This window comes from Drosophila innubila (genome assembly GCF_004354385.1).
Source record: "Drosophila innubila isolate TH190305 chromosome 2L unlocalized genomic scaffold, UK_Dinn_1.0 4_B_2L, whole genome shotgun sequence".
NCBI classification, from domain to species: domain Eukaryota; kingdom Metazoa; phylum Arthropoda; class Insecta; order Diptera; family Drosophilidae; genus Drosophila; species Drosophila innubila.
In genome coordinates, this window is record NW_022995372.1 from 23,736,022 (window position 1) to 23,761,834 (window position 25,813).

The 25,813-nt window shown below is 37.4% G+C and overlaps 3 protein-coding genes across 3 annotated transcripts in view; all 3 read right to left on the minus strand.

The window, feature by feature from the left end:
• Positions 1-25,813, minus strand: part of LOC117780965 (zinc finger protein 709) — a 50,538-nt gene that overhangs the window by 7,091 nt on the left and 17,634 nt on the right. Inside the window, 4 exon segments of the mRNA XM_034617666.1 lie at positions 9,294-9,949; positions 10,503-11,057; positions 11,974-12,020; positions 12,023-13,262. Of these exon segments, the coding sequence (XP_034473557.1) occupies positions 9,294-9,949; positions 10,503-11,057; positions 11,974-12,020; positions 12,023-13,253 (2,489 nt within the window). The 5' untranslated portion in view covers positions 13,254-13,262.
• LOC117780975 (collectin-10-like) lies at positions 19,873-20,848 on the minus strand. The gene is made up of 2 exons (XM_034617679.1): positions 20,766-20,848; positions 19,873-20,706 (listed from the first exon to the last, which is right to left on the minus strand). Exons 1-2 carry the CDS (start codon positions 20,820-20,822, stop codon positions 20,029-20,031), a joined length of 735 nt encoding a protein of 244 aa, XP_034473570.1. The 5' UTR covers positions 20,823-20,848; the 3' UTR covers positions 19,873-20,028.
• On the minus strand, positions 21,159-24,868 carry LOC117780967 (nuclear cap-binding protein subunit 1-like). Its single transcript, XM_034617667.1, has 3 exons — positions 23,413-24,868; positions 21,764-22,070; positions 21,159-21,709 (listed from the first exon to the last, which is right to left on the minus strand). The coding sequence occupies exons 1-3, from the start codon at positions 24,825-24,827 to the stop codon at positions 21,203-21,205; spliced, it is 2,229 nt and encodes a 742-aa protein (XP_034473558.1). The 5' UTR covers positions 24,828-24,868; the 3' UTR covers positions 21,159-21,202.

Genomic DNA, 25,813 nt, shown 5'->3' on the forward strand with positions numbered 1-25,813 from the left:
GACTATTTAGTGAACTAATAATTTTTTTCAGTGTAGACACTATAGTTTTGTTTAATGCTTAATGAACAACAACTAACGTTCGCATTAATATTAAAAGAGTTAATTTCCGTTGCTCATTTGGAATTTATGCGACGTTGGCTCTAGAAAAAGATTCTTCTTAATAATGCGCGACATTAACAAAGTTTCAATCCTTAATCTAAATTCCTCTTAACGTCGACAAAACTATAGATGGCATACGTCCGGGGAGATGCCGAAGAGCAAGAAGAAGAAGAAGAAGAAGAGAGAGAAGAAGCAGAAGTAGAAGATACGTGATACGGCATAGTGTGCTCAATGGGCGGTGGGCGGCAATGGGCGGGGACACGATGGTGCTGGAGACATTGTCATGCATTTCTAATGATGCCGTCGCGTTGGCGGCAACAACAACAACAACAACGAGAGCAACAACAACAACGCTAGCGTTGATATGTGAAATGTCACTTTGTATGGAGTTTGAATAGCAACGACAATGACGACGACAACGACAACAGACAGGATGATGATGGGCGTGGCAGGTGGCAAGTTGCAAAGCGGAGATGTGGACAGCAAGTCGATGCTGCTGCCGTTTGAGACTTGACAAAAGGATGCCATTTCACCTGCAGGAGATTGCCGTGAATTGTTGCTGTTGTTGTTCATGTTGCTGTTGCTGTTGCCGTTGATGTTGGCGGCGTGCACAGGGATAATGGCGCCGACGGCAACAACATAATGCTCCAATGAAAGCAAAGCGAATTAGATGCAACAACAACAACAACAACAACAACAATAACAGCAACAACAAAATTATCTTTCGCTCTGTTCGTTCGTTGCAGGCTTGTATTTTCAGTTATAACATTAACTTTTATTTCCTCAACTGCAGTTTGCACCACCTCTATTTTCCTTTCCCATTCTCTTGATACTTTTCAGTTCTTTCTACAGCTAAAAACCAAAACTTCTGCAGCTTTAACTGTCTCGTCTTGCTAATTCGCATCTCTCTTATAAATGTCAGCTACTTATTTTCATTCTGAAATTCCAAAAGACATTAGCGTAAATTGAACGGATTCATAATAGCATGGAATTATTATATTCTATTTCCCTATTCTAAGAGAAAAGCTCAGGTTTTTTAGCTAATTCTCCTCTTATAAAATAAATTTTAAAATGCTTTCCTATACCTTTATATTTGAAACTAATCATTACTAAAGTACTTTCTATTAATCTTTCTATCATATTAAAAAGATATTCCTATCACGATATATTTCGTATTAATTAACTTATTATTGAGAGTTTTAAATTTAAGTTGCCCATTTTCTATCCAGGATATCTATTTTCAGAAATCAATGAAACACGTGTTTAATAATATTTGGAATAAAATTTTGAAGTAAATTTGAAGCAGAGCGCATGAAATTTTTTACAATTTCGCTTTAAGGTTTACTTACGAAATTTTAAGCTGATATTAGAAGATATAAGACGAAGAAATAAACATAAATTATGGAATTATGAAGAGCTCTACATAGACCGAACATTGATTAAAGTTTCGTTCATTTCTGTAAATTTTTAAAATCAAATGTGTGAAATCTACTAAATCTATACTTAAATGCAATTCGGAGTAAATAGATGTGTGTAAGTTGAAGCATTTAAAATCTAAACACGCCCCGCAAGCAAAGTGCCGCCTTTCAATGCAAACTAGGAGGAGAATAAAGTCGCGGATTAGGATGAGGATGTGGATGGGGATGCGGATGCGGATGCAGATGGTGGTATCGAGGTGGTACCGATGTGACTTCGTTGCGATTAGTTGACGAAACGTTTCACGCCTGGCGACGAAAACTTTGCCCTTTTGTTCCTGCAGCCAGTGGCACAGAGGCTAAGGGGTTCGAGGGGGGCTGGGGTAGTGACTTTCTCCCCCTGAAGGTGTCGCTGGCTTCAAAGACGAGCAGCAGTCCACAGAAATCAGCAAAGGCAGCAGCTGTACGCGGCAAAGAAGCTGTTTGGCTTTCGGCTGGCGGTGTTGTGTCAACTTTTGCACGCCATCCATTAGCAGGCGAAGAGAGGAAGGTGTTGGCGATGGAGAATGGCGAGAGGGAGTGGAAGAGAAAGCGGGTGGAAGACACAGAAAAAGGAGATGCTGGCGGAAGCCCAAGACGCTGAGCAAACATGTCGCGGGTGCGGCAGGTGCAGGTGCAAATGTATCCTGCTGCTCATTGTCAGCTGCGTCTCTTTCTTCACTCCTACTCCCGTCTCTCTCCACTCTCTGTGTCTCTCTCTTGGAGCTGTCTTAGACAATCGCATGTGTAGTTTGCACAACCAGCTCGTCGCAGTCAATGTTGTTGTGCTCTGGCATTGTTGTTCCCAAAACTCGCATAAATATTTATGACAGCCTTCCTTGTCTCGTGTCTTGTCTTGAGTCTCTCACTGTGTGTGTGTGTGTGTGTGTGTGTGTGTGTGTGTGGCACAAGTTTTGTGCCGCGGGGTGTTAGTCACCAAGTGCAACGACAGCTTCCGGTGTCACTCACAAGGATGTGAGCTCAAGTTTTGCCAGTCAACCCATATCCATACATATATATACATATACATATACATATAGTATACTCCTCGTTCTCCAATCCAACCCATTTTCTTGTCCAACTTTCATGTAATTGGTACGTAAGTCTTGTGCCATCTTTTGAGTTTCCAGCTTTGTTGTTCGCTTGTGCGACATTAGCTGGATTTTGATGGTTCGTCCTGTGCTGCATGTGAAATTAGTTTTTATCAAACTGGCTTTTGTTGGGCGTGGCTGCACATTTGTACGCCCATGTGTAATTAGGGAAGTGCTCTAACACCTTTTCTTCATTTTCATGCTTATCTGTGAGACAACAGAGCTTGAATTGTCCCCGGAAATTACTGTTAAATGTCATCCCATTTATCCTATGCACTTTTACTCTTGATTCTAGCAGGGGAATTTCTCATTTTTACTTCTTTTAGATTCATCTCAAGGTGCTAGCAGCTTTTATATGTAAGCATTACATGAGACTTAAAGCTTTTTTTTGGAATAAACAATAAATGTTGGTTACAATTTATATTTAGAATAATAAGTGACAATATCTAAATCAAGCTAAAAAATACGTCTGAGGCATGCAATGTTTAATGTCTTCACGACTTAAAGTTTTCAAATCAATTTTCTTTTTACAGATAAAGCATTTTTCTGTTTATAAAAATGTTTTTTTTTTACATATTCGTTTCACGGAACTTTAAGTTTCAAGTGAGCAAAAAGCTTTAAGCTATTATATAATAATATACTTGCTATGATGAAACATTTTTATATTGATTACTTGTAACACTATGTAACAAAACTGACTTCTACATTGTAGATTTATAAATCTATTTTTCAAGTAAGAAAATTTGGTTTTTTGTTAGTTATTATACCCGTTACTTAAAAACTAAGTAAAAGGGTATACTGTGTTCGTTAGAATGTATGTAACAGGGAGAAGGAGGCATCTCCGACCCTATGAAGTGTATATATTCTTGATCAGCATCAACAGCCGAGTCGATATAGCCGTGTCCGTCTGTCCGAGAGACTATAAGAGGTAGAGATACCAAGCTTTCACTCAAAGACTCCAAAGGCGTTGGAGCAGGTCAAGTTTTATTTAAATTTTTGCCACGCCCCCTTCCGACCCCGAAAATCGCGATAAGCCGTATGTTTTCCCACTTGTTTTTTTTACCTACCTAAGACCCTTTACTTAAAAAGTACAAAATATTTAAGTTTGTCAAAAGCACTGTGCACAATTGTTTCTAAAATAACTTCAGTTTCTAGTATCTAATCATTATTAAACTCTCAAGAGAGAATCTCAAATTATTTGGCACATTTTCCAAATCTCCGAATCTGTCCAAATAATTTCCATACGATAATTTCGTAGGTTACTTAAGCAGTTGAAATACTCTATACCCAGTTTTAAATATCTTCTATGCTCATTATTTGATGGTGTTTAATTTTCCGTGAGAATCACGAACTGTAAAATGCATTTTTCTGACTGTTACAAATATTTCCATTAATACTCTTGTACACTGTAAACACTAAGTATTAATTCACTTTAATTACCAGCCGATCATTAAGTGTTGTCTAACTATTTTTTTTTGTCCGTAATATTTTCCCCTTTTCAGTACGGGAAAACGGGTCGGTCTAAGTCCAATCCAAATGGAATTGACTTGATATACACTTATGCATGTTGACGTTATGCTTATGAGTTCATGCCACAGGCAGAGCAACAAAAAAAATAAGATGGAGAGGAAGAGTGCGATTGAAACTCAATGCAATCCACATCAGAACAGAACAGACAATATTAGAAGAGAACACGTTGTGTTGCCAACTCCGACCACAAACCAAACAATGTCCGACTCAATTTCGCAGATTCATAAAAGTGAATGAATGCGCTGGAATAGGAGAATGGCAATCCCTTTAATCGATGGATGGAGCGAGTGAGTTGGCATTGGAAATGGGAAATCAAGTTTTGTGAAATTGACTCTCAAGTGACGACTGGACCTGGACCTAGACTTTGAGCATGAACATGAACATGGACATGGACGTGGATGAGAATGAAAACGGGGAGAGAACATTAAAATGAATTGCACTGCACTTTGTGCCATCAACAGAATCAACTTCGGGAGAACGAATGATGCAGCATAGGAATGACTTAAAATACAAAATAAAATAAACTAAAAGCGCAGACAGAGAAAGCAAAAAAAAGGAATAAAGAAAACAGAAGAAGAAGCAACAACGAATTGGAAATGCGAAATGCCAAAGCCAAAGCCAAAAGAGCCAAAAGAATCCGATTCCTATTCCTATTCCGATTCCGACTACAGCCAAACTGAACAGAACAGAACAGAACAGAACATTGCACGCCATTTCAATAAAAGTGAATTGCCCAACGACGACGACGACGACGAGGATGAAAATGGAAAAGAGTCCGAGGATGTTGAAGAGAAAGAGGAAGAGAAAGAGCGCGAGGCTGAGCACGAGGACGCCTCAAACTTTAGACTGATGCTGATGCTGGCAAAGTATCCGCACAGGACACATCTAGCCAGCCAGACAGCAGGAAGTACACAGCCTGGAGATACACGCGTGAAATTCCAAAAAAAATACTAAATATTTAACACGAACAAATCAACAAAATATACCAAACAAGAAAAATTAATAAAGTCAAATGTTTAATAAAAAATTTGAATTCAAAAACTAAATATTTCCTTTCTTTTGGGAAAATTGTAAATACGAATTAGTTTTTCATACAAAAATTATAAAATAAAATAAAGCAATAAAATTCTTTATAGAAAGATTCTGAATACTTTATAGATCTATTCTACTTTTATATTTCGCGAAACTATCACAACGTACATAAATGACACAGATTTTAATTTAAGTTTTCAAATGATATTTTTTTTTAAAGAATTTTCAAGTTGATTTAGTGAATCGTGAGTGGGCGTGTCACGGTGCCATCTCGATTGTAGTTAGCCAACAACCCGCAGTCAGCAGCCGTAAAAGTTGAGTTAGTTCAAGTCTGGAATTCCGGAAGTGAGCTGCGCTGCGCTGTTGACATGACTGACGACGTCGCGTCGTCCTTTTCTCGACTGCGGCATACTGAAACTTTGTCGGGATTGCCCCCCTTCCACCCACCCTGAATCTAGCTCACAGTTGATCTGCGAGTCTCGGCTCCTTGGCCGGCCACTTGGTCTCGTTAGTCGTAAAAGCAAAGTATCTACATCAAAGCGCGCACGACAATAACTTCAAATGAGCATTTTAATAAATTTTTCAAATAATCACTTGAAAAGTGGAAAATTCTCTCTTCCTAACTGCCTTCCATCTCCTACACTCTATAGTTGGCAAGCCCTTGCTTTATGCATTCAGTTATTCCCAGTCAGACTTCAGACTTCAGTTTTAGATTCAGTTACAATCTCTGTTTCTGTTTCTGTTTCTGCCTCTGTCTTGTGCCGGCGACTGGCTGCAATTCAACTTAATGTTTGCTTAAGGAATTAGTTGCAACTTGGCAGCGAACATCAACTATAGGATATGGATATGGATATGAATGTGAATGGTGAATGTGCATGAGAAGGAACAGCAGGACTTGGATGAGGACGAAGACTAGCAGACGTCGTCACATCGCTGACTGAACAAGTTATGATTAGTTATGGCTGAAACGTAATTGGATCTGTCAGGACCAATAGTCATGCTGACGTTTCCACAAAACTGAGTTAAGTTTTTTAAGACTAAAGAAAAATTATCTAATTTTAGATCTACAATTCTTGCTCTAAGAGTCTCTGAGTTCAATGCATTTAGATCAACTCGGCTATTTATGCTGATCAGGAAATTAAAAATAACATAGTTGCTAATAAATAGAAAGATTTGCCATGTTGGTTAATATTTTTTTTTAGCACTTTCAATGTATAATGAATAATCTGACAAATAATAGCGTCTGCTGATAAATGAATAGACTATGCACTGTTGAATGTGAATGCAGTTGACACTCGACATTTTAAAAATGCGTATCACTACAACACAATTCAACAAAATTGTCAATAATGTCATCTACTTCAAGAAAAAAGCTACTATAAGTTATTGTGCAACAAATTAATAACATAATAAAGTTAATAATTATCTAAAAAGTAAGTTAACCAGAGGACGATTATATAAATTTATCACAGTTATTTTTTCTAATAAAAACAAGATATCAATTAAAATTAAAATAACTTATTTTGTTGCACAGTGTAAATAAAATATTGTTTGAATATACAACTTATTGCTCGTATGGAAATTTTAGTTTCATAAAACATTTCAAGCGAAACGGTGAACATCAAGTAAATCGTAATGGGAATCAAGCTTTTTTTAATGCTAATCTCTGTTCTCGTGGTGGAAGAGAGTAATGGAGTAAGGTCTTCAGTGAAATTACAAGTAATATGAAGCTAATTATTGTTTATTTTTTGCAGAGCTGTAAGGAATCAAGACAACTTGAGTCTACTTGTGGTAGCTATTGCTTTAAAGTCGTTAGACCAATCTTAGATCACACGAAGATATTGCAGAGCAAAGTCGATGGAAATGATAGTCGAGAGAGATTAATTACCCCAGAGCAACTAGATAATATCGAACAATAGCTACAAGGCCTCACTAATATTGTCAATAGTAGATTTAAATCTGTCGAGAAAAAAATCCAAGAGGAAATCGGAAGAGTTAAAGATGATTTGCAACCCATTAAACGAGACATCAGTTTATTACAACATAAATATGAGAACTTTAAAGGAACAGTGAGAAATGTTGAAGAACTTTACTTTTACACATGAACAATTTGAACCAAACAATATTTTCCAAGAAGATTGCATTCTACTTCTATCTGTTAACACAAATTATTTAATGAACGATGAACGTTGTAACGCCGGGCATAACTTTATCTGTGAGAAGGAATAAACACTCGAAATATGCATATGACTATAGTATAAATTAATTTAATAATTACTCCAGAAAATGCATATTCAAAATGTATATCAAGTTTGTAAATTTAAGTTGAAGGGTGAAAATATTAAGTAATTTCCCATCAAATTAAAAAGATAATAATGTAATTAATTCAAATAATAATATTGCATTATACTTATGTTCTACAGGATACTGGTAGGAATGGGAGGAGTTGAATTTGATTAAAAACAACTGCCGTTGGCATATGTAAAACTCTAAACAGCAAAACAAAAATAAGAATAAAGACAATCCTAAATTTCTAATAATGGTTTTTGGGGTTTGGGGAGGAGTCTTAAAAAAGGGGATACAATTCTAAACAGAATGTTGTTCCCACATTATACACATCTTTGTTATACACTAGATGAGAGTACTTAAATTTTTTCGTGAATTATAGCGAGACCTGACATAGAAACGATAACTCAATAAATTACTTTAAATCTAAAAAAAAAAGTTTATATTAAACCAAGTTAAAGTAAAGTTCGTATACTCATAGTTTGATCGAGTTAAATTAAAATGAATTTACTACATCTTATAAGTGTCATAGAAACGATGGATTATGGATTCACTTTTGGAAATGTTTTTTAATTTTTTGAATCAAAGCTAATATGTCCTAATTATATTTATTTGTACATACACATTATGATTGAATTTAATAAATAGCGAATGAGCTTATCATTAAGCTGTCATAGAAGTCAGGTAAAAAATATTGTAGTATTTTTTATAATAAAGTTATATTTTAAAGTGAAATCATAGAAAGGGTATTCAAGTTTAGACGCACAGAAGAGACAATTTCTTTCTTGTATACTTTGTTTAATTTCTTTGTTTCGGCAGGAAGATTGCACTTTTTGGTGGCATAGCCGCAGGCAGGCTTGATTTGCGAGTGCATCGCATACTTTGTGGCAAGTTGCAGTCCTGCCACATGTGTGTATATGTCTCTTTCTCTTCCTCTCTTTTACTCACATTCTGTTAGTGTATCTTTTTGGCGTAATTTAGCCGGAATGTCCAGCACTTAATGAGTTATTTTTGGTTACTTATTTGGCATTCGCAACAAACGCTTTTGGCCTGGAATTTTTAATTAATGCAAAATGCAAAATGCGCGCTTGCACGGATTTCATTTGCAGTGCTTTTTCAATTGTTGCATCTCATGTTGTTGTCCTTATAATGGTCAACTATTTACCGAGGGGAGTGAGGTACACAATAAATTGCATGACATTTTCATATGTGCAAAACATTGGCGAAAAATAAAGAAAAAATCTCACATTAAATTTCCCGAGGCAGTTTTCAGTTTACGTATTCTGTTCAGCAGTTTTAATTAGCGCACTTTGTTGATGACGATGTGCGTACTAAAGTGTAGTCTTAATCAAAAAAATAAAATAGCTTTATATTACTATAGATAGTTCATAGAAAGTGACTTTATCGGTCATTAGAGAAAAACAGAGGGAAGCAGCTGCTGTCGAAGGCTTCCTTAACAAATAACTACAGGGTATCTGCAAGACGGGCAAGCATTTTATTCGAATGGCTATTTAATATTTAAATTTCAATTGTCGATTTATCTAGTAATTAGATTGAAAGAGTAAAGAATATGGGACTCTTTACACATGGTAAAAAATCTAAAGTGGTCTGAGCGGTAACATCTTAACTGATTACAGGGTAGCAACCAGTAGAACAAGTATTTTTTTAAATTTATGTTGCTAATTCATTCACAAAAATCGTTGTAATAGCGAAATCCAATGGAAAGCAGTGCGGATTATCTTTAAACTGATTAAAGGGTAGCGCCTAGTCGAGCAATCACTTCTACAGCTACGGTACTTACTTTTTGGTAAGAATTTTGCCGCAAATGTCGCATTGAAATTTCTTACGGGGATTATCTCCGTTTGATTTCTTGGGCGTCACCTTCGCAGTTGTTGTTGCTGTAGTTGTTGTTGTTGCGGTGGACTTGTTTGTTGCTGCGCTTCTTGTTGCATGCATGGTGGCCATGTGATTCTTGAGATTGTGTCGCCTGGCAAACTTGACATGACACTCGTTGCACTCGAAGATGCGCTCATTCGTGTGATTGCGAAGATGAGCACGAAGAGAATGTTTGCGAAATTGTTTGGGACAGCGCGGACATTGGAGAAGCTCGTTCTTGCCGATGGAGGAATCACGGGAATGGAAGAAGCCATGATAAAGCAAATCCGACTCGTATTGAGAGTTGAAATCACACTGATCACAGCGCCAGGATTTGGATTCTAAGTTGGAGTCGGCTGTGGATTTAGATGTCGATGTGGAGGCGATGGGTTGACAGCTGCGTGTGTGGCGACCAAGCGCCTGGGCGGACTGAAAGCTGCTGCCGCAGCTGAGACAGGCATGATTGTCCATGGGATGCGACTGACGGCGATGCTCGACCAGCGCCTGAGGCGTCTCAAAGCTAAGCTTGCAACTGGCGCATTGTCTGACCAGGCAACGTTTCTTGGCTGCTGAGGGCTGATCCTCCGACTGTTGATCCGATTGTTCCGGCACCTCCTGATAGGCAAGTAAAAAAAACCATTGATGCAACGGGCATTTTAGTATTGATTTTCTTAATATGATGTCTCAATGATACTCAATTATTTTTTTAGTAATGTAAAAAAACATTGGAGAGCGCTTTTCAATTTTAGTTTAATTTTTGATTCTACGAATAATATATATAGATTTTCCTTTCGATCGCGGAAAAATCGGTCATGGGAAAATTTGGCATCAAGCTAAGATAGGATTAAATTAATATACAACGATACTCCGATGTTATTTTACATCACTATCTAAAATTAATTTAAGTTGTTGAAGCTTTAAAATGCATTTTTTTAAATCATATTGATAATTGTTTTAGATTGCTGCCATCAAATTATTTCTGTTTAAATTAAAAATTAAAAGCTTAATTTACTTTAATAAGCTCTAACAGTCTTGCAAATATCGAGCAAATATAGATTCATCGCTTAAAAACATATCGATTTGGTAAGGAGGAATTTTAATCGAAATAGATACTCCATCCAAATTTGCATCCTACCTCCTGATCCTCCAGTACCTCGCGCAGCATATGCTCAATGTCACGCTCCGGCTGTGCAACGAACTTGCGTCTCGGCAGACGTCGCGCATGTTGCACGAGGCTGCGATGCCGACGCGCTTCTTGCGGCGTCTCGAACTCCAGGGCACACGGAGCACAGTAATATCTGGCCAGGTGATGTTTGTGCTTCTCGTGTCGCTGCAGTGCCACACGTGACCGCTGTGCGGCGCCACAAGTGCTGCAACGGAAGCGGCACTGATACTCATCCGAGGCGCTGCCTGTGGCAACCAATCCGGCATGCTCTGTGGCTAAGTGACGACGCAGCTGCAAATTGTAGAGGAAACTTTCGTTGCACACCTCGCAACGCAGCCGGCGACGTTGTGCAATACAAACGGGCACAGAGCGATTGAGTGCGAGGAGCACTTCCTGGTGCGTGGCATGCAACAGATGCTGCCACATCTGCTCGTTGCTGCCACACTCGAACTGACAGTAGCTGCACCAGAATTCGCCGCCCAGTCGCTCGGTAAGCTCCACATGCGAGGCGGAGCGCCAATGGACCTGCAATTTTTAAAAGATTGTACCTCACGGTTATCGATATATATCGAAATAAAAAGGGTGGAGCAGTACACTAAATACGATGTATATCGTTATTTAAAATTATTATTTTTTATCGATGTATTCCGTGCTTTATTTCTTCGTATTATTTTTAAGTTTAGTTTTTGAGAAAGTTTACCTTGCCGTACAAACGACTAGGAGATACCCTATACCTAGATCTAAGGTATGCTCTACCTCATTAGACCATTTTTTCAATCCTGCATAAAAATAACTAGATAAATCCAAATAATACTCCAATCATACTATCAGAAAATAGTAGATCGAGTTGAAAATTTCGAGTTTTTAAAAACAAAATTTTTTTAAATTTGAAAACGTAATTGTAATCACAAAATACTTTTCCGTTTTTAAAAAATCTTATTTTTCTTGCATCGTTTTCATGCCTAATTCAAACTTTGACAATTTTGTAGTCTATTTATTACAGACGCTCATCAAAAATTGAACGGCTAAACTTAATTCTGCAAATAAACTACGATGAACAAGCCCGAGTGAGTTGTCAATTTTTAATGGAAATCGATTTAATCAACTGGATAGATCGTCCAAAAAATCATCGAGTTGAAGTACTCGATTATCGCTTTCCAAAAAATCGAGTAGTCGATATTTCGATATAATTTTACATCACTACAGAAAACCCTTTCAACCCATACTTCTATAATGTTTTTCTCTGCTATTATATATCTGGTTCCAATATAAAAAGCCTATTTATCTACTCTCTATTTTAATGCTCATTTTTTCTGCTCTTTTTTCTGGAGTTCCTATATGAAAAACCTGCATTGTGATGATAATGTACCGACTTGAATATACCCTATAAAAAATAATTTTTAATGCTGCTTTTCTCTGCTCGTATTTCGGTGATTCCTACCTGAAAAGCCTGCTCAGTGTTGGCATAGAACTGACAGGGGAGGCACTGAAAGGCGCCTGCCTCACAATGCTGCCCATGTGCTCGAGGATGGCATGCAGGGAGCTCTGGCGGCGCAGCTGCGTCTGTTGCTGCTGCAGGCGTCGATAGTGAAAGTGGGAGATGAGATGCTTGCCCATGAGATATCTGGCCATGCTGTGTCGGCAGAGCTCACATCTCAGCAGATTGGCGCGACGGCGACGCCGACGAGGTTGCAGCTGCTCCACGTGCTCCACATGCTGCACATGCTGCACTGGCTCGAAGTCCTTGGCAAGTGTGAGATTGGCGCCTTCAAGATTGGCCTGCTCCAACTGACGCTCTGCATCCGCCCGGCGGTGATGGTAACCACTGCGCAGATGCTGCTCGTAGTTGGGACGCGTCTTGAGGCGACGACAGCAGATGTTGCACCAATAACTTGCACCCGGTTGTTGCAGCTTGGTCAAGTCGATGTTTTCGCGGTACTCCAGCTGTTTACTGCCCGGCACCCATTTGCCATGTGTGTGCTCCGCTGGCGGATGGTCATGTGACTCCTCTGGGGGATCATCCCAGCTGGGCGAGATGCGTTCGAGATGCGTGTGACGCAACTGTGGACGATGCTCGGGCTTCCACTTGCCGCCCGTGTGGGTTGCCGGCACAGCTGGTGGCGAGTGACGACGTGCATCGTAGTCCTCGTCCGCATCGTGATCCTGATCATCATCATCGAAATCATCTGGCTCATCCTCCTCCTCCTCCTCCTCGCTGGCCTCAGGGGAATGCACGAATTTCAGTGGCTTAAAGTCAGATTCCTCCTGTTCCCGCACCGCTTTCAGCAGAGGATCTGTGCACCTGCTGCTGGCATGCCAACTCGACTCCTCCTTGGCCCTTTCGGGACGTGCACTCGTCTTGCCGCCCGTGGAGACACTCTGCAGTTGCAGTGAGGAGAAGAACACATCGGCACCCAGTTCATAGGTCGGATCATAGGCCTCCGTCAAGGACTTGGATGTCTTCCCTCCATGACTGGCCGTCGTCTTGCGCAGATAACTGCTCGGTGCCTCCGGTTCCGCAAAGTGAAAGCCATCATAGCTGTGATCCGTGGCTCCCGATGCCGTTCTGGCCACCACCTGTTTTTCCTGCTGCGTCTGACTTCTGGCAATGCTCAGGCAACTCCTCTTGCGGTGTTCTATGTATTTTTCCAGTCCCACAATCGTCGCATTGCACTTGATGCACAGATGCGTGTCCTCCAGTTCATCCGACTCGTTTTGCATGATGGCCAGCTATATGAAAGTAACAGAAAAAGATTTTAATTTAGTCTTGCATACAAATTAATTACTTGATTTTTCAGAAAAGTTGGAGTATCTAAACAGTTTTATTTTCTGTGCTATATTATTTTTATTAGAAATAATTAAAAGTCAGCACAAACAATTTTTTAATTTCTACTATTTTTGCTGTAGACTCTCGTATAGTATAAAATTTTTAATAAAAAATAAACACACACTACAATTTTGTAGCCTATAATATATTTACATATGTTGTATTATCTTCTGAATTCTAGCCGTTGTAAAGTACACTTAATTCAAATATCTTATATCTTTTTCATACTAAAAACTTTAAAAATGTCAAAATTTACTTACAAAGTTTATTTTACTGTTTTGTTTAATAAGTATAACTGCACTATGTAAAGAAACGTGAACAAACATGAATATGGTCAAAATATAATTTGAATATAAATTATTTAAAACTCTTCAAATAAAATGAGTAGAATATAAATAAAGTTATATAAAAAGAGCTGGCAATTTTTGTTAATAAACTGAGTAAAATTATGTTAAGAGTAAAATTTTTATGTTTTTTTGGAACACGTTTTTTAAATAAAATCTCAAAATCAAAATTTGTTCTGTACCTTTCATAGTAATTAAGCATTTAAGTAATTTCTCAACTCTTTTATTGGCTAAGAACAGAATAGCCTGCATTCAAATTTTAAGGTTTTAATTTTAGTAGAATTCGGTTTAAGAAAATTCTAATTTATGAGAATCTACTGTACTTCCTTAAGCATACATAAAGCTGTTCAACAGAGAGACTTGTGTATGATTTATTGACCCGACAACTAAGCTCTTTTTGGAACCTCTTCATTGGGCATTGGCAAATAAAGCGAGTTGAGTCCGCAAGCTGGACAGGATGGCAGCAATGTGGTCATATTTCAAGCCCGGTTTATTCATTAGCCATGTTGGCAACAGCAGCAAGAGGAACATCAGCCAATCCTGTTGCTCATCCCCGCGTTGCATCAACATTCACCACAGCGTTGACATGACTCTGCAGAATACCCCCGATCACTCTCCCCCTCCTCCTTCTCCACCTCCTCTCTCTTCTCTCTGCTCTTGTTGTCCCTTCGCCTGTTCTGTGTTCCTGTTTATGTCCGTGTCCGCCTGTTGGCATTGCGGCCTGTCACAAATGAAGTTTATTGCGTCTGTGTTGCGTACGTGTCGCGCACTATACCTTGCTCACTCGCACATCTCGTCCTTTCTCTATGTCTCTCTCTCTCATTCGCTTGCTCGGCTGTTGGGTTACGCTTCGCGATGCTAACTGTAAAAGTGTCATTTCCGCCATATGTGAGCGCGATGAACGATGCGTCGTTGTCGCCGTCGCCGTCGCTGTCGACGTCGACGTCGGCGCTGTTGTCGTTGTTAATAATTATACACACTACCCAAAGCGTATACGAGTAGTATAACTTTGTGCCAATGTATGCAACAGACAGAGTATAAAGTATAAAGTATGTTTCAACTTTAATTCGAAATTGACAATTTTAATGACAAATTGTTAAAAATAAAACTTCAATGGAAACGCAAAAAACTCAGTTATAAATGAACCACTAAAGGCTTTAAAAATTAAGTAAAAGACTAAGCCTGTAATGTTTACATGGATCTCAGAAACTAGAGCTATATGCTCTCAATTTAGAGTAAGTAGCACTCTAATTTTCATGATTGAGATTAATAAAAGTTGGTACTCTATTCCCGATCTCCCCCAAAAATGTTTTCACGATCGGGTAACAAGCCCAGAATTTATTCAAGAAACATTTGATATAGCGCTTAAAAGTTGACGGAGTGGAGAGATTTGAAAAAAAGTGGAATACACGTACTTACATAATTTTACATATACAATTTTATTTCTATTTGAATTTGAAATAGTGAAGAAAATTATTTCTCATTAAGCCATTAACTTAAGTTAGATTCTGTGTAAAGTTGGGAATCTATTAACTGAATAGTTTCATAAGCATCTCATGAGCCTTAGAAATTAAGAAAAATGTGGAAACATTTATGAAAATTAATTAATATTTGTGTGGATAAAATTTAAGTAAGAAAACAAATTTTAAAAAAGATTTAGGAACTAATACTACTCCTGAACTTTTTCCTAAATTTCTTTCCATCTTTTGGCTGGGCAGGGTATCCCAGAGTCGCGCATTCTCGACTCTCTAGTGCTTACTTGTTTCCACAGTACAATTGCAGCAGCAGCAGTTGGCAGTGGCTGTTGGAATGTATACAAACGAGGCCCATGTCTGAGGTTAAATACGAAAAACATAACAATTCTCACACTCCCTCCACTTTCATTCTCCCTGTCTCTCTTACTCTCTACCCCTCTCTTTCACGGTGGGCGGATGTCAAAGCATTTGGCGCTGTTCTCTTGATGATATGGATGTGGATCTGTAGTCGTATATGGGAAAACGCAGCCTGTGTTGCTTTTCATCCGTCTAAACGAGCGAAACGACAAGGACAATATTGGCCCAGACTATGCTAACGGTGTTAGGGATGCGACCATTGTTATTGTATTGTTCTTGTTGTTGTTGTTGTTATTGTTGCTCTGAGTGATAAACGCGCGTTTGTTTAACAATTAACGTGCCTGCAACACATGCACAATTATTTATACAACTACTCAGCCCACTCGCTATCTCTATTCTCGCTCTCTTTCTTTCCCGCTCACACTCTCTTTCTACAACTAACAATTGCAAGTATTTTGGCTGAGCTGTTACCAATTTTTATATGGCTAATTAGTTGGCTGGCTGATTTTCAACTGAGACTAGAAGGGCGTTAAGAAGTGGGCGTATGTGGGTGTGTGAGTATGTGTGTGTGTGTGTGTTTGTGTGCCTGTGATTCATGATAATTGCTTATTACACATACAAATATGCGTGTGTGTTCAGTGTCAAGGCGTTTAAACAACTAATTGCCGTCTAATTGCACATATCCTGGAATTTATGTGGTGAGAACCAAAGTCAAAGTCAAGACGAGCAACTTGGAATTAATGACACCTCTGAAGCAATGACATACAATTCAAGCTTAAAATCTTCACATAATTCGTAGAAACAAATTAACATTTTAAAGAATTTACCATTGTGTTAGTATCTATAAATTCCCTAAATAAATGGAACAAAACAACTAAAAATATGGATATAATATTAAACTTATTTTTAAAATTTCTTTAAAGCGGACTTTACCGAGTACCAACCAAAAGCCTAAACTTTTTTGATTTCTTTGCGGTTGGTTAGCATTTCTGAAACACCACTGTTTATCATTTTTCATATGCGCTTAAAGGTATGCTATGGTTTTTAAATTGAACATAATTTTCGTAATAAAATGCACGAATCATGTATTAAAATATTAATTATTTTAAACCATTTTTCCAGTCTCTGCAATAGTTAAAATTAACATTAAAATGTTATATTGCTGAAAATAAAATTAATTAAGGAATAGAAATTAAAACAAATATTTGAATATGAAATATAGTTTAAAAATTATTTATTTACTTTTCCTCTTTGTATAAAAATGCTTTGTAAATGTAAATATGCCAGTCATGACATTAGTATGTGCCACAGTTTGCGGCATTTATTGTACATACGTATTCATGCAGCGCCACTAATATTGAGGAATTAAATAATAAAAGCAGTTAAGAGCTGCACAAACACAATTGTGCCATTATTTGCATTTGTGACAACGGCAACGGCAACAGCTCCCATCAACAACAATAAAAGCAAAATGGCAATACCAACAACGACAACAACAATAAGAGCAACAACCAACAACACGACATTGTTGAGGACATCATCAGCAAACAGAACAAACCGACAGGAAGTCAGACGATTGGCAGATGAGGATGTGGACGAGAAATCCTCCTCGTGGTTGTTTGATTCGAAAATTGAGTTTTAGCGGCGCAAATAAAAATAAAACTTAGAACAACAGCAGCAACAACAAACAACAACAACAACAACAGCACAAGCAAAAGCTGAGCCATTAAAAAGGAGTTATCACCCAATTTAGCACCACAAGCGCGAAATAACGCACACAAACACATGGATGAGCATACAGTATTCACAAAGTAGGGGTAAATGGAGTCGGTGGGTTAGGAGAGGGGTATGGGGTTTCCCCTCGAAATGCTTGTGCAAGCCATCGGCGTCAGTTGAACACCAAATAGACATACTGTACAACATGGCATTTATGTCAAACCCAAACGGTTCTCATATGAATGGCTTGTGGGAGGCTAAAGCACCAAAGTGGGCAGAGGAGGTGGGCAGAGGCATGCCGAGTAATCTTATATGGAATAACAATGCTGATAAATAGAGAGAGAGAGAGATAGAGAGAGAGAGAGAGATATCATACTTATCACAATGTTCAGTAAGAAAAAGTTAATCAATTTACTTTATAGAATTTCTATTTTTCAAGTGAGATAATTTGAGATGCAGATTCAATTTAGGGGTTATCTCATGATCCAAAACTATTAATGAACGAGGATTATAAAATTGAATTTTCCAAGTTATAAATTGCCGAATAAATGTTGAGTCGCTAATTCTCTATATGCTGAACGGAATTACCTATTAATTTCTTGTCAAATCAAATGCTTAATTAATTGAATTCATTGATAATCGTTAAAAAGGTACAAAAATATAGTATAATGGATTATAAAGAATCACATAGATTTTTACATTTATTTATTGTTACACAACTAGGAATACAATAACTTTATATATTTATATTTCCGGAATTAACATTTTATTTAACAGCACTTAATAAATTGTGTCTTTTTACGTTTCAGTAAGAATAAAAAAATGATTGTTTTACACTTTATTGGATTTAAATTAAGCAACTAAAAGTAAATTGCGATAGTGAAAGTCGGAACAGACGTTCTAGTATTATAAAATTAATTTTGTTCATCCTTCTCACAAAGAAAGTGACATTTGAATTGACAATCCCGATCATTCATGGCATAGTTTGAATCCCTGTTTAGCAACTCAACGCAATGTTCGTTATTCTCGTAGTTATCGGGTTGCCAGCGATGCCAGTGTAAAAAGGCAGCTTTCTGACCAGATTTTAGCAATTTGTACACATCCTCACTGCCGAGATCATTGACGTCCAGCCAGTAGTGTTTATCGATTAAATTCTTACTAGCAAGATTTGCACCAAATGACATTTTCTGATTTATCAATATAGTAGGTTTTTCTTGTTGACATTACGTTGCGTAGATCTGCACCCTTTTCTTCAAATTTTTGATCAAGTTTTGCCAACATTTCATCAAACTTTTTAACTACCTTTTGTTCAAGGTTTGCAAATTTTTTTTCCAAGTTTTGATCAAGGCTTAGCTTAAGCTTTTCTTTTGCCTTACCAAACTGTTCTTGCACTCTTCCTGCGGCAGATGGATGTGGCTCAACAGTATCTAGGTTTATCGGATACCGGGTAGGTATTTGTCCATTTTCCAGATTAAAAACGCTTACATGTGCCTAAAAAAGTTTCACTTTTAATTTAAGTTTCAATGGGATTAGATAGACAAACTTACTATAATTTCTGGCACTACAAGGATTATGACCAAGATTCCAAATAAAATGATTTTCATTCTGATGTACTCAATTGACACTTCTATAAATCTGAATGAATTTGAGACAACTGACATTTTTCTTAACAGAGAACCACATTATATACCCAATCCATATCAGAATATGCCAGTGGAATTATCAGAATATAATTATCAGTGTACATGGTTGGAATTTTTTCTTGAACTCTTACTTGATCTCGTTCCTTATCAGAGTGAAATTCCCTGTAGAAAACCGTAATTTTTAATCTGGGATTTTTTCGAAATTAAGTTTTAAAAATAAATTTTTAATTTGAATTAAGTCATTTCATTTGAGAGATAGTTTTTCCAATAATTATGGTAATATATTATATTATACATTTTATAATACAAAAAGTTAACATTTCAATTATTTATAATTAGCCCTATTATATGCAATTTTTAGAGCTCATTATAATCTCAGCATCGTTTTTGTCGCTCGTTGGAAATAATAAGAAACATATATATATAAAGAGACATGTATATTCGAGTGGGTAAATTTTTTTTTGAGACAATGCGGTTGTCAAAAGTCCTACAAGTTGACCCATGTATGCATGTAGGCAACATGAAAATTCCAAATTTGGACAAAAAAAAAAAACTATTGACTGACTTAGTTCACTTCTTAAAAAAAAACGATTCCATAATTAAAAATAAATATCTAAATTTTAGAAAGGAGCAGATATTTGATTTTCATCATCTCATGATCCAAAATTATTATTGAACGAGGATTATAAAATTGAATTTTCCAAGTTAATAAATTGCCGAATAAAGTTTGAGTCGCTAATTCTCTATATGCTGAACTGTATTACCCATTAATTTCTTGTCAAATCAAATGCTTAATTAATTGAATTCATTGATAATCGTTAAAAAGGTAAAAAAATATAGTACTGTCTAGATCCGAAACGAGAAAGATTTGTACAGTCCTTTAAGCCTTTTCTGAAATGGATTATAATGAATCACATCACATGAATTATTGTTGCACAACTAGGAATACAATTATTTTATATATTTATATTTCCGGAATTAACTTTTTATTTAACAGCATTTAATAAATTGTGTCTTTTTACGTTTCAGTAAGAATTTAAAAATGATTGTTTTACACTTTATTGGATTTAAATTCAGCAACTAAAAGTAAATTGCGATAGTGAAAGTCGGAACGGACGTGATAGTATTATAAAATTAATTTTGTTCATCCTTCTCACAAATAAAGTGACATTTGAATTGACAATCCCGATCATTCATGGCATAGTTTGAATCCCTGTTTAGCAACTCAACGCAATGTTCGTTATTCTCGTAGTTATCGGGTTGCCAGTGATGCCAGTGTAAAAAGGCAGCTTTCTGACCAGATTTTAGCAATTTGTACACACCCTTAATGCCGAGATCATTGACGTCCAGCCAGTAGTGTTTATCGATTAAATTCTCGCTGACTGCCTTCAACTCTTCCATACTTTGCAGACTTGCAAGATTTGCACCAATTTCACGACATTTGTGAACTGCGACAAACCAATTGACATTTTCTGTGTTATCAATATAGTAGGATTTTACTCCAATTTTTTGAAATTTCGGGATTTCTACGGGTTTTCTGGTTGACATTGCGTTGCGTAGATCTGCACCCTTTTCTTCCAATTTTTGATCAAGTTTTGCCAACATTTCATCAAGCTTTTTAACCATCTTTTGGTCAAGGTTTGCAAATTTTTCTTCTAACTTTTGATCAAGGCTTATAAGCTTTTCTTCTACCTTACCAAACTGTTCTTGCACTCTTCCTGCGGCAGATGGATGTGGCTCAACAGTATCTAGGTTTGGCGAATACCGGGTAGTTATTTGTCCATTTTCCAGATTAAGACCGCTTAGATGTGCCTAAATAATAAGTTTCACTTTTAATTTAAGCTTCAATGGGATTAGATAGACAAACTTACTATAATTTCTGGCACTGAGAGGATTGTGACCAAAATTCCAAATAAAATGATTTTCATTCTGATGTACTCAATTGACACTTCTATAAATCTGAATGAATTTGAGACAACTGACATTTTTCTCAACAGAGAACCACATTATATACCTAATCCATATCAGAATATGCCAGTGGAATTATCAGAATATAATTATCAGTGTACATGGTTGGAACTTTTTCATGAACTCTTACTTGATCTCGTTCCTAATCAGAGTGAAATTCCCTGTAGAAAACCGTAATTTTTAATCAGGGATTTTTTCGAAATTAAGTTTTAAAAATAAATTTTTAATTTGAATTAAGTCATTTCATTTGAGAGATAGTTGTACCAATAATTATGTTAATATATTATATTATACATTTTATAATACAAAAAGTTAACATTTCAATTATTTATAATTAGCCCTATTGAATGTAGGCCAAATAGTTCTCAATTAGCTTCACCAGACGTTTGCTGTTGTCCAATTCGGATGCAATTTGACGTAGCTTGAAGCTAATGAGACGAAAGTCATCGATGTAATTGAAGAGCACACCTTGTAGGCGTCCCAATACCCAGTCGGACCAGTAGTCCATCTCCTTCTGCTCGAATGTTTGTTCATGTTCTGCTACGACTTTAACGCAGCTCTGAACAATATTAAGAAGAAAACAACAAAGATTCGACAGCTGCTCCTCATCATTGTCTTGGGAATGATTCTTGGTAAATTTGATAACCAGGTTGAGCAGCTCCCAAAGATACATATGAGTTAATTTGTGTTTTTGTCCAAAGATCCAGTCGACAATTACATTGGCATCCACGATTCGAATTTTCAACAGTTTCTCGGCGACAACAAGCTGAAGTTGATCGTTGTTGAGCCAAACTTCAGAGAGAGCCTCCAGAATGGCCAACTGGTTGACCTTGTTGTAGGCCAGCATCTGTGCGTGTAGTGTGAGCAGAAGTCCCCAGAAGAAATATAGACATAAACTCACCTTCATCACTGGCTGAAATTTGCTGAAAATGGAAAATACATGTGTAAAGGACTTGCTGCCGAGATGCAGAAACGTCTGCATCATTACATTGATCTTGATGTTCTCATCCAACTCTGTGGAAGCTTCGATGAAACCGCCAACTGCCAAAGCACTGGACTTGCCCCTTATGGCTTCCAACAGTTGCTTGGCCAACTTGGCACCCGGCAACAGTTCATTGATATACTTGAAAATTGGATCTGGCGGCAAGGGAATCAGGGCTGCATAAGATTGCGGTAACAACTGCACAATATGCTGATGATAGCTAAGACTGTGGAAGAATTGAGTTGATATCAAATAAGTACAAATTGAGCATTGGTTTTGAAAATCTGACTTCAAAAATTGTCAATAAAAAAGATCAGTTCATTGATAAATTGGACACAGATTCATAGTTTTTTTCATAAGAATTTAACCCGACAACATATTAACATTAGATTAACTTTAATATGATATTCTAAGAGTAATTAGTTGTCTCTAACCGGTAAAAAGTTGATTGAAACAATCTCTCGAAGCTCACTATATTCTGCAGTGCAAAAAAACGGCATTTGGCAATTGGTCGCAAGTAAATTTAAATCGTTTAACTAACTTTAGTGCTGAACTATATGCAATGCACACATCATTAGAATGGTAAAAGAATGCTCTTTATAATTATGAAAATAATTCGGAATAAAAAACACTTTTCTCGGTAAATTTACGCTTTTCTTTTTCCTGTTACCATATGGTAACGCTAGTACCGACAGGGCACAGGTTTTTTCCATATATTTTAGTCGCGTTTCGGTGCTGTTTTTTTCATAAAATATGATTGTTCCTAGGACAGCTATGTGATATAGTAAGCTGAATTGAATCAAATTTGGTCAGGATGTATAACCAACTTAAATGCATATTCTGTGAGTTTGGTTGAGATATCTCAGAAAATAAAAAAGTTTTCCATACAAAAGGTGAAATTGACCCCGATTGTCCCTATGACAGCTTTGTTATATAAACGATATACTGCACCGACTTGAACCAAATTTGGTCAAATATATCAAGAAGGAGCCCCCTGTTGGATAAAGCTGTGTTTATTAGACTTATTCGCAAATATTCGAGATTTGTAGTATTAAAAATACCAGCACACTTTCGGTACTAGCGTTACCATATGGTAACAGCTGAAAAAATGGTCCTGTCGATTATCCAGACAAAGACGAACAAAAATAATATTTTTTTTGGGAATATAATTTATATGCATTTTTTAGAACTCATTATAATCTATGCATCGTTTCTGTGGCTCGTTGGAAATAATAAGAAACATATATATAAGGAAACATGTACTCGTATATTCGAGTGGTTAAATTTTTTTTTTTGCGACAATGCGGTTGTCAAAAGTTCACTCTTACGTATATAGGTAACAAGATCCAAAATGATGTATGGTAGGTAACATAAAAATTCCAATTTTTTACAAAAAAAAAAAAACTATTGACTGAATTAGTTCACTTCTTAAAAAAAAACGATTCCATAATTAAAAATAAATATATAAATTTTAGAAAGGAGCAGATATTTGATTTTCATCAAGAAAAATACGATTATAAAATTATTATAAAATATTTAAGTAGTATTAATCTAAACTGTATACCCACCGCATGCACTTCTTGAGAAGCTCACGCACAAACATCGCACTGGGATGCAGATCCGGCACTGTGGTGCAACTCTCCCAGTCCTGCCAGCACCATTGATAGCGAAAGTTGCTTAAATGATGTGAGAACCAATTGACAAATCGATCCAAGCTCGAGACGTTCATAAACTCCAGTTGGGTGAAGAGTATGTCGGCTGCCTGGGCGACAACTTGAGGGAAACTATTGGGTCGCAGTTTGCAAAGTTCTATGATTATGGAGCCATAATTGATGGTCAAATATGGAGGACTGGGCAGCTGCAACATTTGACCCAACAGCACCTCGACAATGCAGTGTTCCACGGCAAGATCTGGCTTCGACACAATATATGAAGACAACAATTCGGCGCAAGTTTTTCTCTCCAAATGATGCAGTTGCAATATCTCCAAAATGTGAGACTCAATGACATGCCGCTCAATGTCCAGCTCTTCCGGCAGTCGCAGAGTCGACGGTGAGTCGCTCAACTCAAAGAGATGAAAGATGAGCCAAGGACGAGGATAGGAGACGTTCTCCGGTTGATATCCTGGCGGCTCCAAGATGGGCAGATGATGCTGTAAGGCTGTGCTCAGTGTATCATCAAAAGCTAAATAGGGACGCAGCAATTGCTTTTCGATCCAATGATCCCGATCGAGTCGCAATATCTGCTGCCAGAGCAGTACTAGATACTCATGTTGTGGCATCTCCCCGTTGTACCAGATGCGCAACAATGTCGCACCTTCTCCCGCACAGCGATCCTTGTTCATGTAGAGCTGCAGCCGCTTGATCAGCATTTGAAATGCCATCTCCCGCTTCTCGTAGAGCTCGCGTCCTATTAAAGGCAATGGGCTGAGCACCAGATAGGCATAAAAATCGCGACGTCTCTGTGGTGAATTCTCCTCCTCGCAGACATTGACAAGATCGGTGAGCAACTGCAGCATTGAGGCAACTGTCACCACACTTGTGTTGACCAGATCTGCCAGCAACATCATCAGACTTCTTGCCATTACCCACTGTGCCTCATGCAGCGACTTCAACAGCTGTTGCATCAAACAATTCACACACTGGGCTCCAAATTCATAATCCCTCACATTCACCAATCCCAGAAAGGTCGCGTAGGCGCCACTTTGCATTGATTGCCTGGAGATGCATTCAACCAGGGTCCGTAGTATATCCGGCTTATGGCTGGGAAGAACATCACTCACCAGGTAGCTGAGATCCTCGATGCGACCCTGTACACTGTCCCTGTCCCCCCTGTAGTCACCCAAGTTGACCAACAGATCCTCAATCCTGGACATCACCTCCATGCGATCCGTGCGACGAGGATGCTTTGCTGCAGGGATGCCCCTTTCCCTAATCTCCGCCTCGTCCAGCTTATCCTCACGTATTCGACGACGTTGATTCATTTTCTCTTCAATTCAATTTACACACTCGACACAAATTTAAATTGTCTAGTTATTAATTTAATCAAATTGCAATTTTTCGATTTCGTACTTTCACCGGCCACAGCAGCTAAACGAATGATTTTTTAAAGCCTTTTGAATGAAAGTAAATTGATTTTCAATGTGGCAATATCAATGCCTACTACAAGTTCAATTTTGGGAAAGAAAAAAGTGTTTGAAAGAGAAATTTCGAGCAATTATTTTTCAATTCAAAATTTGGATGTATGCAAGACCAATATGTTTCACTATTTCTATATATATATATTATTTTTTTTTTGATTTTATATCCCTTCGAACTCTCATTTTCTCTTGCTCTTTACTAATTGTTCAATTACATTTTCTTTTTAATACCCACAAAATGTTGCAGTTTTTATTTTATTTATTGCACCTTTTAAGTATTCAGTTTTGGATAATAATTGATTTAAATATTTTTAACGTGAACAACTTTATTGTTTCGAATACTTGGGATGCAAAACAAATTGTATATTTATTATGAATTTTTTGTAAATCATTAAATCTAATCTATCTGAATTTTGAAAAAAATTTAAAAACAATTATTTGGAAAGCGAGTGCTTAATATAAAGGTTGAATGAGGGCAACTTCTTAAAATATTGCCAAGTGGAGTTTAAAAGCGGAATGAATACCATAAATATATAGTTTTATGGGCGACGAAGAAAACAGCTTGCAAATGAAATTTAGCTTGTGGCGCTGCGGGAACTGTGAAGATGCAACAAACCATCAACAACAACAGACAACCGACCATGACAACGACAACCAACAACCAACCAATCGACAACCAACAACCAACAACGACAACGACAACTACAATTTGACGAACGTCATCAAAAATTTTACGATGCTCTTATGAACGAACCAAATAAAAATTATATGCCACATAAAGCTGATGACTGATCCCGGCACAGATACAGCCTGCTTGAAGCGGAAGGAAA